Below are 19,343 nucleotides of genomic sequence, written 5' to 3'. Positions count from 1 at the left end.
TAAATTTATAAATTACATGTGAAAGTGCCTAATACAAGTTAAGCACTTGATGAATATTTATTGAATATGAGTTTGATTATTAACCATTTTATTATTATAAATATCGAAAAGCTAGCAACATCTCTAGGTAACACTGCTAATTCCTCAGTTTTTTTAGGAAACATTCTCATCTCTGCTCATAAATGAACTAAACAAGTATCCATAGGATTCAACATTTGTTTTTTTTTTGTTTTTTTATTTGATGGGTTTGTTTTGTTTTTCAGAGTTTTTCAAAAGTTTTTATTTTAATTCCAGTTAATTAACAGTGTTCTATTAGTTTCAGGTGTACAATATAGTGATTCAACACATCCATACATCACCCTGTGCTCATCATGACAAGTGCGCTCCTTAATCCCCATCACCTATTTTACCTATCCTCCCACCCCTTCCCTATGGTAACCATCAGTTTATTCTCTATAGTTAAGAGTCTGTTTCTTGATGTGTCTCTTTATGTTTTCCCTTTTGTGTGTTTTGTTTCTTAAATTCCACATATAAGTGACATCATATGGTATTTGCTTTCTCTGAATTATTTTGCTTAGGATTATACTTTCTAGTTCTATTCATGTTGTTGCAAATGGCAAGATCTCATTCTTTTTTATGGCTGAATAATACTCCATTGTGTGTATACGTGTGTGTGTGTGTGTGTGTGTGTGTGTGTATGCTTCCATATCATGGCTATTGTAAATAATGCTGCTATAAACATAGGGGTGCATGTATGGATTTTTTAATACCTTAAAAGAACAGTATGCTAATCTAAGATCAAACCTGTCTTTTCACCTATTTGAATAGTGCTTCTCAAATTATCCGTGGTGGAGGGTCAAGTTTTTATTTTTCCTCCCATGTATCAAAGATCAATACTTTTATAAAGTATAATAAAAATAAAATTAAGCACAATATATGCAAAATAGAAGTTAAAAAATATTACATTCCGCAGACATAATATTATTTAAGTTGCTATAAGTTGTCTAAACACTTACTCTTGATTTCTAGATTTACTTGTTACAGACCAGTAAAAAACAGTGTATAAATGTGCACTGGTCGCTGAACCACTCTTTGAGTTATCACTGTACTAGAAGATACCTGTCTTGAATTACACAATTCATTAAAGAAATCTGTATCATGTAATCGAAATTAAAGTACTATTTCAAGGTTTAAAACAAATCCCTATAACCAGGCACAGTCAAAACTATGATGTAACAGACCTTTTCTGTGATCCTTATTTTTTTCATTTAGCAACCATTAGCCCCTCAAACCTTCCCTTTTCTTCCTCCTTTTCGAAACTAACATTTGTAGAAGGCTTTCTAGTTATGACAGAAGTAGATACCAATTCTCTTCTCAGATTCCCACAACAATCCTGTGAGATGGATTTTCTAAACAAAAGACTCAGATCTATTGACTTGCCTAATGTCACTTAACCAATAAGGAGTGAAGGGAAGGAAGAAGACTCAAGCTCAGCTCTTTAAATGTTCATTCCTTTCATACGTTAATCCATCCAACCACCTACCAAATATTTATTGAGAACCTACAATGTGCTAGGCATTGTTGTAGGTACTGGAAATATAGGAGTGAGTAAGAGTGATACAAATCCACATTTTCATGGAGCTTATAGTCTTTGGGGCCTGCTGGGAATGGTGGTGATGGTGTATGGTGAAGACAATAAACAAAATAATTACATGAAAGATAGATCATGTGGTGAGTAACTGCTTTGGAGAAAAATACAAGGAAAAAGGAAAAAGAGAGCATCAGAAGCTGAAGGATGAAATTTTAAATAGGATAACCTGAGAGCAAAGCCCTTTCATGAGGGAATGGACCATGCAAAAAATTAGGAAAGACATGCTAGTCAGAAGGAACAGGCAGTACAGAAGTCCTGGGGTAGGAGTGTCACTATTGGGGTCAAGGATTAGCAAGGAGGCTAATGTGCTTTCAGTAGAAAGAACAAAAAAGAGAGTGCTAGGAGATGTAGTTACAGAAGTAAGGAGCTAGGAGAGAACATATAAACACTTGTAGGCCATTATAAGGACTTTGGTTCTTCCTCTGAGATAGGAAGTCATTAAAGATTTTTGAGCAGAGGAATGCCATGATTTGACTCAAATTTTAATGCAATCGCTCTGTGTGCTGTGTTAAGAAGAGAATGTGGGGCAAGGGTAGAAGCGCAAAGACCAGTTAGGATGACACTGTATTAAACCAAGAAAGAGAAGATGGTGTCTAGGAGCAGGGTGGTAGCAGCTATATTTTGAAGACAGCTGACTGCACAGACACATTGGATGCAGGGTAGGAGGGAAAAACAGAAAACAAGGAGAAATTCCCCAGTTTGGGTCAATTAATTAGAAAGAGAAAGTTGCCATTTATGGAGATAAAAAAGACTGTGAAAGCATAAGGATTGGGGCTGGAGTGTAACAGAAGCTTAATTTTGAACATATCAAATCTCACACACTAATAAGGCATCCAAGTGGTAATGTTTGGAATAAGGAAATCAGAGAAGAGGCTGAAATTATCTTTCTATTTATATTCTGGAGTCATCAGTATAGGCAGAGTATTTAAATAGAATGGATGAAGTAACCAAGAGAGTAAGTACAGATAGAGAAAAATTCTAAGGACTAAGCCCTGGAAGGTGTTCTGATGCTTAGAGACTGGGGAGAAAAGGTGGCAAAAGAAAAGGAAACTGAAAAGGACTGGGTACTCAGGAACAAAACCAGAAGAGTATTGTGTCCTGGAAAATCAATGAAAAAAGATGAGGAGAGAAACTGTATCAAGTGCTGTTCATAGGTTGAGTACTATGAATTCTGGGAACTGACCATTGGATTTAGCATTGGAACTTGACCAGAGTATTGTGATGGGGCATATATGTGAAAGCCTAACTGGAAAAGGTTAAGAAGAGTGTAGAACAGTGAGGAGGGGAATTGAGAGAGGGGAGACAGAAAAGAGGAGAAAGAGGGGTGGGGCAAAAAGAACAGAGAGCAGATAAGAAAGGATATGAATGTATGCAAAAAGGAAGAGAGAAACTGGGAGGCAGGAAATGACCATAATTCCTGAGGCATTCTGTAACAATGTGAAGAAAAGAAATGGGATAATAATTGGAAGGTAAAAGAGTGACGTGAGAGTCAAGAAGAATCTTTTTTAAGATGGAATAAATAACAGCATATTTGTATGTTGATGGAATGATCTTCTAGAGAGGGAAAAATTAATGCAGGAGAGGAGAACTGCTGCAGCAAGAACCTTAAGTAGGTGACAGGGAATGGGATGGAGAGGGAATGTTGACCTATGGGAAGAGCAGGAGCAAGTTCATCCAGAATAATGCGAGGGAAGCAAAGTACACAGACAGAGGTAGTAGGGGTAAGTGTTGCAATAGGAACTCATGGAAGTTCTAACTGCTTCTACTTCCTCAGTGAAATAGGATGCAAAACAAGGTAGTGATCCGAGGATGAGGATGAGGTGTTAGATTTATGAGAAGGTATAGGAATGAAATTCTCACTTAGGAGAGTGGGAGAATGACCAGATAAAGAAGATGTAGTATGATTGCTGGGCAGCATGAGAAGTCTAGTATTGGTGCATTATCCAGACTATACTGCATGCTGTTGTCCTTCTGTGCTCAGGGTCTTCCATCTCCATCCTCCTACAGCATGTCACACATCCCCCATCCTCCCTCAGAAAGTGCCAAAGAAATTGATAAAATTGATTCTAAGATGTGAGTGGTTGAACACTCAAGATGTCTAAAAGGCAAGACAGGAAATATAATTAAATGTCTAAGAGAAAATAAGGTTTATCTTAGGGAATGGGAGAGTTTAGGTCATACCTAGGAATCCAATATAAAATTAAGCAACTGTATTTTGGTAAACCAAACATGCCTTCTAGCTGGATTTAAGCTGCTAATTTGAGACTCCTGGTATATTATTACAGTCAGGAGTGTTTGCATTTAATAGGAATTAAAAGCTTTAAAGGAATGCTCTAATTCACTGATTTCAAAAGTGTAGTCTAAGGACCCCTAACGGGGATACACAAAGTCACACCATTTTTATAATAATATTAATATATTACTTTCTTTTTTAAAATTCTTATTCTCCTTTAAGAGGCTACATAAGACATATACAAAATATACTGTCACAACAGATTGTTGAGGGTGCTAGGAGAGCCAGGTGGTGTCTATTAAGCCTACTTTAAAGAAATTTGCAAAAGGTAAATCACTAATTGTCACTAATTTTTTGTTTTGGGAAGAGTTGTTTTTCATAAAATATTTATGTTAACATGTAGCAGGTTATTTTAAAATGAATATTTAAAATTTTTCTCAATTTTAATCAGGAATACAATAAATATCCATAGATATAACCCCTCATAAACAAAAAGCTCCTTGGGGTTCCTTGATAAATTTTAAGAGTGTTAAAGGGGTCCTAAGACCAAAAATTTGAAAACCGATGCTCTAACCATTGAATTCCTACAGTCTCCTAATAAACAAAGAAAACTTACAAAATAGTGGAGAAATTGTGGAAAGTGGTGATTACCTATAATTTACAGGTAGCTATCTAATCTGTTTAACCATTAGGCTGGCTGTGCCTATTCCATTTTTGTTTTAACACTGCAAAAATTCATATATGTAAGATAAGACCTGCAAATTTTATAAGGTTTATTCCCTTGAATTTAAATTCCTTTGAAAATAAACTGAAAAACTGAAAAGCTGACATGAAAACTCAGAACATTACTCAATTTAAAATTCATATCAGTATCATTCACACAGGAGAAAGAATACTGTAAATAAACTCAAAATTGTTCAAAAGAGTTCACCAGTGAAATCGGGTGGTTTTTTAAAAAATTATTGATTATGCATTCTGTAATACACTGTCCCTGCCATTACGTGATGTTTAAGCTTCATGCACGAACTATGTCATTATGATCTAGGCTCTTCCAAAGAATACACTTTGGTTGTGAATTTATGCTTGCTTCTGTACTAACATCATCTCCAAGCACATCAAACAAAACTAGCTTAGAAACATCCAAGCCAAAGCAACTGAGGGGTGCAAGAACATTTGCCTGGTGCATCAGACAAAAAGCTAAGAAAATTTAGTTTTCAAGTTATTTTTGAAACATTATCAGTGCATTTTCCAGGAAACCGAAGAACACACTATGACAAAGAATTTCCTTGTCATCTCCCAACCCAGGATATTCTGACATAATAAGGAAGCACTCTTGAGACACATCAAAGCCAAATGGCTTAAGGATTTATGTCAGGGAATTTTTTTTTTAATGACTTGATTCTTAGATGAGCCAAAAAAAATCTTTAAACACTTAAAAACATTAATTCAGTATCATAAAAAACCTGACTAAACTAACAATTGGATAAATAAAGCCAAACTTTTTAGGTCCAATTCAATTTTCATATAATTACATTTGCTGAAACCATTGGCTATGATAGGTCTCCCAGATGGTAACAAAGTTAGCAGGCATAAGAAATTATGTGTCAAGTGTGGGGATAAATAGAACTGAAAAGATTTATAATTGATACTGAACTAATAAGCAGAGGTAAGTTTAGGATTCTTATGAAATCTTAGGAAAGTAACATATCAAAAATGAAGTAAGAATTGAGTAATTTTGGTGGTATTTAAGAAAAGCAAAATAAAGGAATATTTAGATACAAGATTTCTCATGGATACAAATAAAATTTCTGAAACATTTTGGGACTTAATGCCTTCCTTCTCAGTGCCTAGGAAAAGATCAAAACTATTTAAACAAATTTCAGGGTAAGTGCAGAAAGAAAATTTTAAGTAATGATTTCAAAAATTCTGAATTAATCTCTTTATGCATCCCTAATGTCAAAGAAAAAGCTAAATTCAAAATACCTAAATGAAATAATTTTTGGTTCTACTGAATTACCTTTCACTTAGAGCCTCACATGGCAAAAAAGCTGAATTACAACAAAACTTCTCCTCTGCCTTTAATAATAATTCAAATCACACAATCTTCCTCAATTACATATTTTTTTCCAGTTATTTGGCAATTCTCACAACAGCAGGGGTCACAATGTACTAGTTAAATGTTTCAGGATATGCAAGAAGGGGATTAAGTGTTCAGATAGCGCAACTTTATTAGAACCTGAAAGATTCACGATTCATTGTACTCTAGTTAAAATAATCTCTCATTAGGTATAAAAAGATTTTTCAATTATGCAGTCCCCAAATAATAATAAAGAAAACCTACTTAAAATCTAATAGGACTTCCAGTTGAAACAGCATCCCTTAAAAATCACTTCCAAAAAGTTCTACCACATGCATAGCCCTACAAAAGTAGTTTTACATTTTTTGCATCTTTAAAAAAATAAGCAATTCCTATATATAAAATAGGCAATTCTTTAATTCAGTCATCAAGTTGAATATATATTCAATTGAATTGCTTTCTAAAAAAACAAAACAAACTGACTACTCATATTCTACTCTATGGTCTTTAATTCCTTCTCCATGACTACAAAGAAGAAAATGTACCCCAAATTCTTCAAATATTTGATTTACAAAAGTTTTTTTCCATTTAAAAAACATTTCATTTCCATGGAATCACTTCAATCACTACTTGCCAAGAATAACCTAGAAATATTGAGATTATCTACTGTATAACACATAAAAAATCCAGCAGAGACAGTGATTGATATTCTTGAAGATTTGATGGGAAAGAAGTTTAATCACTTTCTCTTAGTTCAATGTTTTCAAATGAATGTCAAATCAATCAGAGAACATAAAATCAATGAGTAAGTCATAAGTAGAATAAAAAAAGAATGGAAGATAATAGAAAATACAGTTCATTACACATAGAAATGGTAAATACTGCTTTGTGAATGTTCAAAAAATTAATATGTTAAAATCTGTAATATATAAAATATAATGTATATTAATATGCACATATGGATATATACACATTCATATCACATTACACATGTGAGTACTAGATTGTAGCATAAACTATACTTTATTACAGATTCAGATAAAAGATGTTTGAAAGTCTGCTCTATACTAATTATATCCTATCCCTTTAAATCTATACACTCTGTAATGCTTCCTTACTACAACTTCTATATAATTGTAGTGGAAAAAGACCAGAAATATTAAATAAATCACTAAATTACTCAATTGAGAAGTCTAGTTTATCGTGTTAGGAGTTAATTTAATTTTCACATTAAATTAAGAAAATTAATACACAAGTAATGAACGTATACATTAACAAGGGTAAAGATGACTATTCTATTATTAATTATTTATCAGGAAATCATTTATACATTAAATGCAATTTCTTTGGACACAACAGAGAGAACAATCAAGCAAAATAGGTTTCTTCACAGTTAAAAGAAATGTTCCAAAGTCCATGCAATAAAACTTACTAGGAGGAGTATGTAACTGGGAAGAAAACCCTATGGGCATTCATTTGGAATTCATTTTTAACAAAATATACAGTTCAAATAAGCTCAGTTGTCAGTTTCCAAGACCACAGGAGATTAGAAATACATCATTAGAGGAGAGGAAAATTGCTGCTATAGAACTGCTGCTGGTACAGAAGAAATGAGAAGCGACAGCTAAAAATAAGAGGGGAAAAGAGAAAACCTGTATATAAAAATTTAAAATACATGGATTTTTGGGACCATTTAGCAAGGGGAAATACTTAAGCACAGTAATATTTATACTCCTGAATAATAAATTATCTTCAAAATTATAAACTCGAATCAATGATTTAAAAAACAGTCACAACTAATAGTCATAAAAGCAGTTAAACCCAGGTACTCTGGCTCCAAAGCCCATGGTCTTCGCCTACACTATACTTCTCAATAAAATTTAAATTACATTTATGACATTAAAGTACATTTAAGAAAAATGAAAAGAAAGATGTAATCAATTTTAAAGACCTTTATATAAAATGATTAAATACTCTTAATGGTATAAGCCAAGAAAACTTACCTATCAAAAAGACCCATTCCTGGATAGCTACGGTTGTATTCTATATAATTTCTCATGTTTATAATTTCTTAACACTTACTGTACTCTGATTTAACCCTTCACTATTAATATGCACTATTTTCTATATACTGAAGATGAGAAAATTCACATATAGGTTAAATAATTTGTACAACAGCACATAGCTAATAACTGATGAAGCCAGTATTCAAAGTCATATAGTCTGGCTCCAGAATTCTAGCTTTTAATCAATGTGCTCTGTGCTACTACAGTTGTAGATATACTATATATGGTAGTATTGCTATAATGTTTCAGGATGTATTTTTTAAGAGCTTCTAGTAATCCTGGAAACCCAGCTAAAATAAAATTCAGGGGCACCTTGCTGGCTCAGTCAGTAGAGTGTGTGACTCTTGATCTCGGGGTTGTGAGTTCAAACTTCACAGTACGTGTAGAGATTACTTAAAAATAAAAATCTTTTAAAAAAATAAAAATCCATATAATTGGCTGCTCCCATGTTAGGGGCATTGATATTTACAACTATTAGATCCTTTAAGTAGGATATAGTGTCCTTCTTCATCTCTTATTACAGTCTTTGTTTATAAATCTAATTTGTCTGATATAAGGATTGCCACCCCAGCTTTCTTTTGGTGTCCATTAGCATAGTGAATGGTTTTCCACCCCCTCACTTTCAATCTGGGGGTGTCTTTGGGTCTAAAATGAGTCTCTTGCAGACAGCATATTGATGGGTCTTATTTTTTAATCCAATCTGATAGCCTGTGTCTTTTGATTGGGGCATTGAGCCCATTTACATTCAGGGTAACTATTGAAAGGTATGAATTTAGTGCCATTGTATTGCCTGTAAGGTGACTGTGACTGTATATTGTCTGTGTTCCTTTCTGATCTATGCCCCTAACGTGGGAGCAGCCAATTATATAAGACAATTAATAACAAAAGCAAAGAAACACATTGACAACAATACAATAATAGTGGGGGACTTTAACACGCCCCTAACTGAAATGGACAGATCTACTAAGCAAAAGATCAACAAGGAAATAAAGACTTTAAATGACACACTGGACCAAATGGACTTCACAGACATATTCAGAACATTCCATCCCAAAGCAACGGAATACACATTCTTCTCTACTGCCCATCAAACATTCTCCAGAATTGATCACATCCTAGGTCCCAAATCAGGTCTCAACTGGTACCAAAAGATTGGGATTATTCCCTGCATATTTTCAGACCACAATGCTTTGAAACTAGAACTCAATACAAGAGGAAAGTCAGAAAGAACTCAAATACATGGAGGCTAAAAGCATCCTACTAAAGAATGAATGGGTCAACCAGGAAATTAAAGAAGAATTAAAAAATTCATGGAAACCAATGAAAATGAAAACACAACTGTTCAAAATCTTTGGGATGCAGCAAAGGCAGTCCTGAGAGGAAAGTATATAGCAATACAAGCCTTTCTCAAGAAACAAGAGGGTCTCAAATACACAACCTGACCCTACACCTAAAGGAGCTGGAGAAAGAACAACAAATAAAGCCTAAACCCAGCAGGAGAAGAGAAATAATAAAGATCAGAGCAGAAATCAACGAAATACAAACCAAAAGAACAGTAGAACAGATCAACGAAACTAGGAGCTGGTTCTTTGAAAGAATTCACAAGATTGATAAACCCCTGGCCAGACTTATCAAAAAGAAAAGAGAAAGGACCCAAATCAACAAAATCATGAATGAAAGAGGAGAGATCACAACCAACACCAAAGAAATACAAACAATTATAAGAACATATTATGAGCAACTCTATGCCAGCAAATTAGATAACCTGGAAGAAATGGGTGCATTCCTAGAGATGTATCAACTACCAAAATTGAACCAGGAAGAAATAGAAAACCTGAACAGACCTATAACCACTAAGGAAATTGAAGCAGTCATCAAAAATCTCCCAAGAAACAAAAGCCTGGGGCCAGATGGCTTCCAGGGGAATTCTACCAGACATTTAAAGAAGAATTAATACCTATTCTCCTGAAACTGTTCCAAAAAATAGAAATGGAAGGAAAACTTCCAAACTCATTTTATGAGGCCACCATTACCTTGACCCCAAAACCAGACAAAGACCCCATCCAAAAGGAGAATTACAGACCAATATCCTTGACGAACACGGATGCAAACATTCTCACCAAAATACTAGCCAATAGGATCCAACAGTACATTAAAAGAATTATTCACCATGACCAAGTGGGATTTATCCCTGGGCTGCAAGGATGGTTCAACATCCGCAAATCAATCAACGTGATACAATACATTAACAAAAGAAAGAACAAGAGTCATATGATCCTCTCAAAAGATGCAGAAAAAGCATTTGACAAAGTACAGCATCCTTTCTTGATCAAAACTCTTCAGAGTATAGGCATAGAGGGTACATACCTCAATATCATAAAAGCCATCTATGAAAAACCTACAGCGAATATCATTCTCCATGGGGAAAAACTGAGAGTTTTTCCCCTAAGGTCAGGAACGCGGCAGGGATGTCCACTCTCACCACTGCTATTCAACATAGTATTAGAAGTCCTAGTCACAGCAATCAGACAACAAAAAGAAATGAAAGGCATCCAAATCGGCAAAGAGGAAGTCAAACTCTCACTCTTTGCAGATGATATGATACCGTATGTGGAAAACCCAAAAGACTCCACCCCAAAACTGCTAGAATTCATACAGGAATTCAGTCAAGTAGCAGGATATAAAATCAATGCACAGAAATCAGTGGCATTCCTATACACCAACAACAAGACAGAAAAGAGACAAATCAAGGAGTTGATCCCATTTACAATTGCACCCAAAACCATAAGATACCTAGGAATAAATCTAACCAAAGAGGCAAAGGATCTGTACTCAGAAAACTATAAAATACTCATGAAAGAAATTGAAGAAGACACAAAGAAATGGAAAAACGTTCCATGCTCATGGATTGGAAGAACACACATTGTGAAGATGTCAGTGCTACCTAGAGCAATCTACACAGTCAATGCAATCCCCATCAAAATACCATCCACCTTTTTCAAAGAAATGGAACAAATAATCCTAAATTTTGTATGGAACCAGAAGAGACCCCGAATAGCCAGAGGAATGTTGAAAAAGAAAAGCAAAGCTGGCGGCATCACAATTCCGGACTTCCAGCTCTATTACAAAGCTGTCATCATCAAGACAGTATGGTACTGACACAAAAACAGACACATAGATCAATGGAACAGAATCGAGAGCCCAGAAATGGACCCTCAACTCTATGGTCAACTGATCTTTGACAAAGCAGGAAAGAATGTCCAATGGAAAAAAGACAGTCTCTTCAACAAATGGTGTTGGGAAAATTGGACAGCCACATGCAGAAGAATGAAACTGGACCATTTCCTTACACCACACAGAAAAATAGACTCCAAATGGTTGAATATACTAGTTTTTTACTTTCCTTGGTGTAGTAAAATCTGATGCCATAGGAATTTATACTTCTAAGAAAATAACGAAGCAACACTTTGAAAGAACGACTCCAATGAGCTGAACACTTTTCAGTAGCTCTCTCATCTCTACCATAAGAAGATTCCAAGGTCATCACTGCTTCTCAGTAATGGCCTAAACTTGATGAGTCATTTTGATGGAGTCCATCAAAATCCTAAAGGAGAACACAGGCGGCAACCTCTTCGACCTCAGCCACAGCAACTTCTTCCTAGAAACATCGCCAAAGGCAAGGGAAGCCAGAGCAAAAATGAACTCCTGGGATTTCAACAAGATAAAAAGCTTTTGCACAGCAAAAGAAACAGTCCACTAAACCAAAAGACAACCAACAGAATGGGAGAAAATATTTGCAAATGATATATCAGATAAAGGGCTAGTATCCAAAATCTATAAAGAACTTATCAAACTCAACACCCAAAGAACAAATAATCCAATCAAGAAATGGGCAGAAGACATGAACAGACATTTTTCCAAAGAAGACATCCAAATGGCCAACAGACACATGAAAAAGTGCTACATTGCTCTGCATCAGAGAAATCCAAATCAAAACCTCAATGAGATACCACCTCACACCCGTCAGAATGGCTAAAATTAACAAGTCAGGAAATGACAGATGTTGGCGGGGATGTGGAGAAAGGGGAACCCTCCTACACTGTTGGTGGGAACGCAAGCTGGTGCAACCCCTCTGAAAATGTTCAAATGTTCAAAATAGAAATGGAAGGAAAACTTCCAAACTCATTTTATGAGGCCACCATTACCTTGACCCCAAAACCAGACAAAGACCCCATCCAAAAGGAGAATTACAGACCAATATCCTTGACGAACATGGATGCAAACATTCTCACCAAAATACTAGCCAATAGGATCCAACAGTACATTAAAAGAATTATTCACCATGACCAAGTGGGATTTATCCCTGGGCTGCAAGGCTGGTTCAACATCCGCAAATCAATCAACGTGATACAATACATTAACAAAAGAAAGAACAAGAGTCATATGATCCTCTCAAAAGATGCAGAAAAAGCATTTGACAAAGTACAGCATCCTTTCTTGATCAAAACTCTTCAGAGTATAGGGTTAGAGGGTACATACCTCAATATCATAAAAGCCATCTATGTATAGATGTGATGTATTTTTAATGTATTTGCTGAAAAATAAACACATTTCTCTGAATGTCTCCTTTAATAGTTTCCTCTTTCCACTTTTATTCTATCAGACAAGTTTTTCTTTTTTAACCCTTACCTCTCCTGAGCTCTAGACCTATGTTTCTATCTGCTCACTGAACATCTTTGTGTCTCCAAAATGTCTCAAACTGAATCTATTGCTGACTCCCTCCAACGACTTCTTTCACAATTCTGTCTTTCTCTTCCTGGCACTAGCATTCTAACCATCATTGGGTTTTATGAGTTCTTTCTCTATCATTACCCACATTTGAAAAGTAAGCATGTCATATTAAGTCTTTCAGTAATATGTACCTCTTTTGCCTCATGCCTGATATACTACCTCTTCTCTACTCCATGTTTTCTGTACTTTTGGTCTTGCTGTAACAACAGACTGTGATTCTCATCTTTAGACTCTAGTTCTAGTCCCTCCAACAGAATAATGTCAAATTAATTTCTCTAGAGCAGTACTCTGTGATCCAACTAGCTCAAAAACCTGCAATGATTCCCACCATCAACTAAATTAAGTATAATTTATTAGCATAGCCTTAATCTTCATAATACCACATAAGAGAATAAACCCCATTTATTTTCAAGGTTATCTCCCACTATCTTCCTAGCTGTTTTTCCTCATACTGACCTAGCACCACCTATGCCTTAGATAATGTCGATCACTTTACCTGAAATACTTTCTACAGCCTCTATTTTTCTTCTTTATAAAGATCACCTTGTTAAAGGGACACATCTGTCAATGTCCATCTCAAATTGCACTCTGCCTGTGAAGTACCAATAAGGGAGCATTCTCTTTTGAATCTCTATATGTCCACAGATTGAAACATATTTCCCTATAGTGCTTAGCACTGTGCTTTGCCATAGATTTTCAACATTTTACTGAATTAAAATTGAATCAAACTGCACACACATCGCAGGAAAGTAAAAATAAATAAGCTACCTAGTTTGTCAATAAAGATTTAATATCTATGAGAAGGGTATTTGTACTCAGAGAAAACTAAGTCAGCAACACTTATAGAATGTCCACTGTGATCAAGTAATGATGATGATGGTGGTTAAAAATGATTATAGCTAATATTTATTAAGAAAATACTATGTGCCAGGTACTATTCTAAACACTCTATGCAATACCTCATTTAATCTTCAAAAGAACTTTAAGTTGGTTATAATTATTATCTCGATTTTAGAGATGAGAAAACTGAATCAGAGTTTGGGTAACTTTCCCAACATAACATAGTTAGAAGTAAAAACAGTCATAATTCTAATAAGACAGTCTGAGTCTAGAAATTGAGCTCCAGAAGAAAGAAATATTTTATATATGAAATATTATATCTTATGTCACAAAACTTACTATTTGTTAAAATATGGACTGGGTATCCTGTAAGTCATTTCCCCAAAATCTCTTTTAAATCATTTGTTTTATAGAAGTAGGTCACTGGATACTGAATAAACCAAATAGTCTATGAAGTCCTTCAAGACAAGACAAGAAGTATAACTTATTCATCTGCACACACTGAGAATATGACCTAATGTTTGATACATAATTCTGCCAGATTTATGATAAATAAAGGATCACATGAATTAAATTCAAAGCCCCATCAATTCTGCTTTTAAAGTTTTCTGTTTCCTTGTTTTTGGTTCCACAAAAGCAATTTTTGAAAGTGCTCCTCAATAGAATTTCTTCTACAATGTATAACAAAAGTCCTACACAATATTTGTGGACTGGCCAATGGGCCAAATGTTCTTGGATTGACTGATGAAAGGTTTTCCTATTCTGAGAAAAGGAGTAAGAAATAAGTTTCCTTAAAACTTCCTTTATTTGGGGGCACCTGGGTGGCTCAGTCATTAAGCGTCTGCCTTCGGCTCAGGTCATGGTCCCAGAGTCCTGAGATAAAGCCCTGCATCAGGCTCCCTGCTCCACCGGAAGCCTGCTTCTCCCTCTCCCACTCCCCCTGCTTGTGTTCCCTCTCTCACTGTGTCTCTCTCTGTCAAATAAATAAAATCTTTAAAAAAAAAAAAAAAAGAAACTTCCTTTATTTTAAGGGGAGTTGGAGAACTAGATTTTTAAATTATAGCTCTGCCTACTCTACTTAATCATGGCCTACTTAATATAGCTATACAGTGTAGTTTAATATAGTAGTTAATAAATCCAATTTTGGCAGCAGATACAACTGAGTTTGAATGTGAGCTTTGCCTTTTATCAGTTGTATAAACCTGAGTAAAGATCTCAGATAGTTTTTCCATGAGATAACATAAATAAAGCACACAACAAAATGACTGGCACAGTAAACATCCAATAAACATTAATACGAATATTATAAAGAAAATACTGATATCAATGACAGATTGTGTCCATAGATATTATATAGCTAAGAATAAACTTAGTTTTTAAAAAAGATTTTATGTATTTATTTGAGAAAGAGAGAGGGCATGAGTGGGTGGGGGAGAGGTAGAGAGAGGGAAAGTGACAAGCAGACTTCCCACTGAGTAGGAAGACCAAGGCCTGGGTGCAATCCCAGGACCTGGAGATCAATGACCTGAGCTGAAGGCAGATGCTTAAACGACTGAGCCACCCAGGCGTCTCAAGAATAAACTTAATGTTAAATCATTTCCTACTACTCCACTGCTATTGGTAACTGTTAAAAAAATATTTGATAACAGAGAGAAAGCTACAAAAAAAAAAAAAAAGAATGAAACTGCAGTACTGAAACAAAGGAACAGTCTTAAAAAGATGAGTAAGAATTTGCTTTCTGATTAAAAAAAAAGAACAATGGCATTCCATGTAGAGCAAAAAAGCAGGTAGACAGACATATAGACATAAAAGAACTCATTTAGGGAACTGTTTACAGTGTAGTATATGTTCAGTATAAACATAAGTATAAAGTATATGTTGGGGAGTAGCAGGTGCCTATAAAGACAGACATTGAACAGATCATAAAAGGATTTTTTTTATATTCTTCCAAGAAGCATGAAGTATGAACACAAGAGTTCACTCTTGAATCCATCCTTGCTATATAAATATTGTGCTAACAGCTAAAAGAAAACAATGTATTATTAACTGAATCTGTCAATACAATATTTTCTAGCTCAGGAAAATTTCCCTTTTGTACTTAATGACAAAAAGGATGTGGCAATATGTGTGTTCAAAAGCAAGATTTTAAAAGTATGGCAGAATATAAGAACTTAAATAATACCAGCTTTTTAAAAAACTGTTGAAGAGAAAATAATTTTTCCTTCTTGCTTCCTCGGTAGTACTTTTATATTTTCACTTCAGTTTCACTTTCATATGGGTAAATGAAGTCAGAGTTAAAAGTTTCTATTCCATGTCATTCTATGGCACATTGGAAATCCTGGCACACATCATTTTTCACTCATTCAGCTTATTTTAGGTATTAAGTTCACAATCAAAGAACATATACATAATGATCTTTGCTCAGTAGACTTCAACACACACCTCAATTTTCCAATGGTGTTGGAAATTCGAAGTAACACTATCAATAATTTTTAAAAGAAATACCTAGGAGTGCAGTGAGTTTGGGAAGCAGTCCAACTTGTACCATCTTATTCCTCAGTCCTGTGTCAAATGATAAGTTTAGTAAAAGTCGGAGGGTGATATTCAGCAGATCTTCATGTTCACAAGGTATCATTTTTACCAGTTTTTCAACGATATCCATTTCCACCTATGTAATATAATAATACAAATGCAGTGAGGTTCTGTTGTACAATAAGACAAAAAAAAGATTACAAGTAATTTTTTCATTATTTTTCTACCCCATCTATATCTATTTTATGTGTTAATCTATTTACTCTCATTTTAATCTATAAACTTCTCTAAAATCAAACTTTTAAAGAGAAAAATACATATTTCCACATCATCTCTTCCTTCCTCAGCTTAACAGTGTCAACTGGAAGACAAATTACATCGGGTTCTCAAAACACACATTATTGAATGCCACCTACTAAGGGCCAGGCCCTGTGCTAGCTCAAACAAGATCTTATCTTGGCCTGTAAGGATTCCACAACCTAAAAAGAGAGCAGAGAAATAGAATAAATAACTAAAATGCAATGTAATAAAAATGGAATGCACAAAGTCCTCTGGAAGCAACATGGAAGTAACTACTAAGTTACTTAGAAGAACAGGAAAGATTTCAAATTAGGAACAAAGTTTTTTAAAATGTGTAATAATTTAATCTCTGGTTAAGAAAGGCAATGACAACTGAAGAAAAAGCCAGTGGATAGGCACTTAGGCATGAAAGAGCTTGTCTGGGGCACTGCAAATACTTTGGTATGGACATAGGATAAAGTATAAGTTGGAGAGTGGCAGGAGCCTACTAAACAGATATTGGACAAATCACAAAAAGCTTTTAATGCTCTTGGAAGAATGCCTGAATGGTTTTAAGTCCAGATGGTGATGTGGTCAAATGAGTAGCATAAAGATAAATATATCAATACATACAGACATATATAAATATATGCATGCAAAGGATAGGACACAAACAAATTAATAAGGGGGCATTGTATAAGGAAAGACGAATAGGCAGAGATCTAAAGTAGGTACTTAAGAATATCTTGAATTAGACAGGTATATGTGATTAGGGTCTGAATCAAAGAAAGGATAAAGAGGTTGAAGAGGAAATAATCGAGAGATGTTAAGGAGATATGGTCAGAGCATCTGAATGAGAAGTGAAGAGAAAGCACTTGAAGATGACTTTCAGGTTTCTGGCTTGGTCAATGTGTTGGGGTTCCCCAGGACCCCAAGGTTCAGTAATTTGCTAGAAGGACTCCGCCTGTAGTCATTTTCATAACTGTGATTTATTATGATGAAAGGATACAAAGCAAAATCAGAAAAGGGAAAAGGCACATGGAGGCAAAGTCCAGAGGTGTAAGCTTCCTAGAATCCTCTCTCCATGGTCACACAGGATGTGCTTCAGCACTGAATTGAGGCTGAGACTCAGTGCCCAAGGTTTTTATTGGGGGCTGGTCACATAGGAATCCTCTGCCAGCACAAACTAAAATTCTAGACTCCCAGAAAGCAAGTAGGTGTTTAGCAAATACCACACTGCTTGTGCAAACCATTTAGGCACAGTAAACTACCCTCATCAGTTAGGGAACAGTGGGAACACTCCTGAAATCCAAGTTCCCAGATGCCAGCCAAGAGTCACCCTTGTGAGAAGGCCTATCTAAGGAGAACAGTCCTAAGCCCTTTTCTGCATAGTCAATAAAATGGATGTAAGTTCATTAACTAAGATCTATAAACTGAAAAGCAGGTATAGGACAAACAGGACAAAAAATTATTTTTGTCATATTTAATTTGACCTGATATTCAGTGGATATTTGAAAATCTCATAAAACTTAGGAGAGAAGCTGGTATATGAGTAACAGCTGAAATTCTAGGACAGGGGTCAACAAACTATGGCTAGTGGGTCTAATCTGGCCCACCATCTGTTTTCACACAACCCAAGAGCTAAAAATGGTTTTGACTTTTACATTTTTAAATGGTTGAAAAATAAATCAAATGAATAATATGTCATGACACATAAACATTTTTGAAATTCAAATTTCAGTTTCCATAAATAAAGTTTCATCAGAGGACAGTCATACTCATTTGTTTATAGACTACAGCTGCTATTATGCTACAATAGCAGAAATTAGTAGTTCTGGCCATTTACAGAAAAAGTTTGTTGACCCCCCCACTCTAGATGATTATAAAATTATTTCAAGAGAGCTTGCTTTAAAGTGAGAACTCACAGAGGACAGAACTTATTTGGTAATCTAAACTTTGTGGTAGCAATCAGAACAAGTTGGTTATAAAAGTATTTCACGTCTTTGTTACAAAGCAATGGCTAAAAAGGAGAGAAATTCTTAATACTTATGTATGTTTCTTTGATCATTAAAAAAGACATGAATAATCTTGCTCTACTTTTTCTGGCACTGGAGGTCTAAAGCATTTACTTATATATACCACCCTTGCCATATCTTTCCTTTTTTAAGATTTATTTACTTATTTTAGAGAGAGAGCGCACACGAGCAGGAGGGGCAGAGGGAGAGGGAGAGAGAATCTCAAGCAGACTCCATGCTGAGTACAGAGCCTGATACAGGTTTTGATATCACGACCCTGAGATCATGACCTGAGCTGAAACCAAGAGTTGGGCACTTAACTGAATGTGCCACCCAGGTGTCCCCACCCTTGCCATATCTTAATTGCAGTCTTTCATTGACCTCATAAAAATCACATTGCTAATCGAGTCCTCATACCTTTTTCTTCTCATTCCATGCTAAGGAGTGAACACTGATTTTTATTTTTTTAAGACTAAATTGACAAACCAACAATGATTTTTCCTTCAGATTTCTATCTTCACTCCACAGTCATACTGTAATCATATCTAGAGCTCTTCAGTAAAAAGTACAAATCCATCTCCAAAGACTCTCTAATTTTGGTTCTCCCTTTCTCCTAGTTTAATCCCTAAGCAGGCTGGGTCAGTCGTTCATTTGTTAACTTCCTACAATTTCCACAGAGGCCAGGGACAAAGATTTGTCAAATTTATACAAAACTGTAATTCTATCACTAGCTTCATTGTTTACCATGAGTAATATCTTTTCTAGCTCTATTTATTCATTCAACAAATATTTCTTTACCTGAAGCCCTTGGTATATATTAGTGAACAAGGAAGAAATGATTCCTGCCTTCATGGAGCTT

At 35.2% G+C, this 19,343-nt stretch overlaps 1 protein-coding gene across 3 annotated transcripts in view; it reads right to left on the bottom strand.

The window, feature by feature from the left end:
• The window catches only part of KIFAP3 (kinesin associated protein 3), a 205,754-nt gene that overhangs the window by 81,918 nt on the left and 104,493 nt on the right, over positions 1–19,343 (bottom strand). For all 3 annotated transcript variants that reach the window (XM_027612528.1, XM_027612529.1, XM_027612530.1), the window contains exon 10: positions 16,164–16,326. In XM_027612528.1, coding sequence (XP_027468329.1) covers positions 16,164–16,326 — 163 coding nt within the window. The remainder of the gene's footprint in view (positions 1–16,163; positions 16,327–19,343) is intronic.

This window comes from Zalophus californianus, chromosome 10, assembly GCF_009762305.2.
Source record: "Zalophus californianus isolate mZalCal1 chromosome 10, mZalCal1.pri.v2, whole genome shotgun sequence".
Classification (NCBI taxonomy): domain Eukaryota; kingdom Metazoa; phylum Chordata; class Mammalia; order Carnivora; family Otariidae; genus Zalophus; species Zalophus californianus.
Note: the sequence above shows the minus strand (reverse complement) of the source record. Positions and strands in the feature narration are given on the sequence as shown.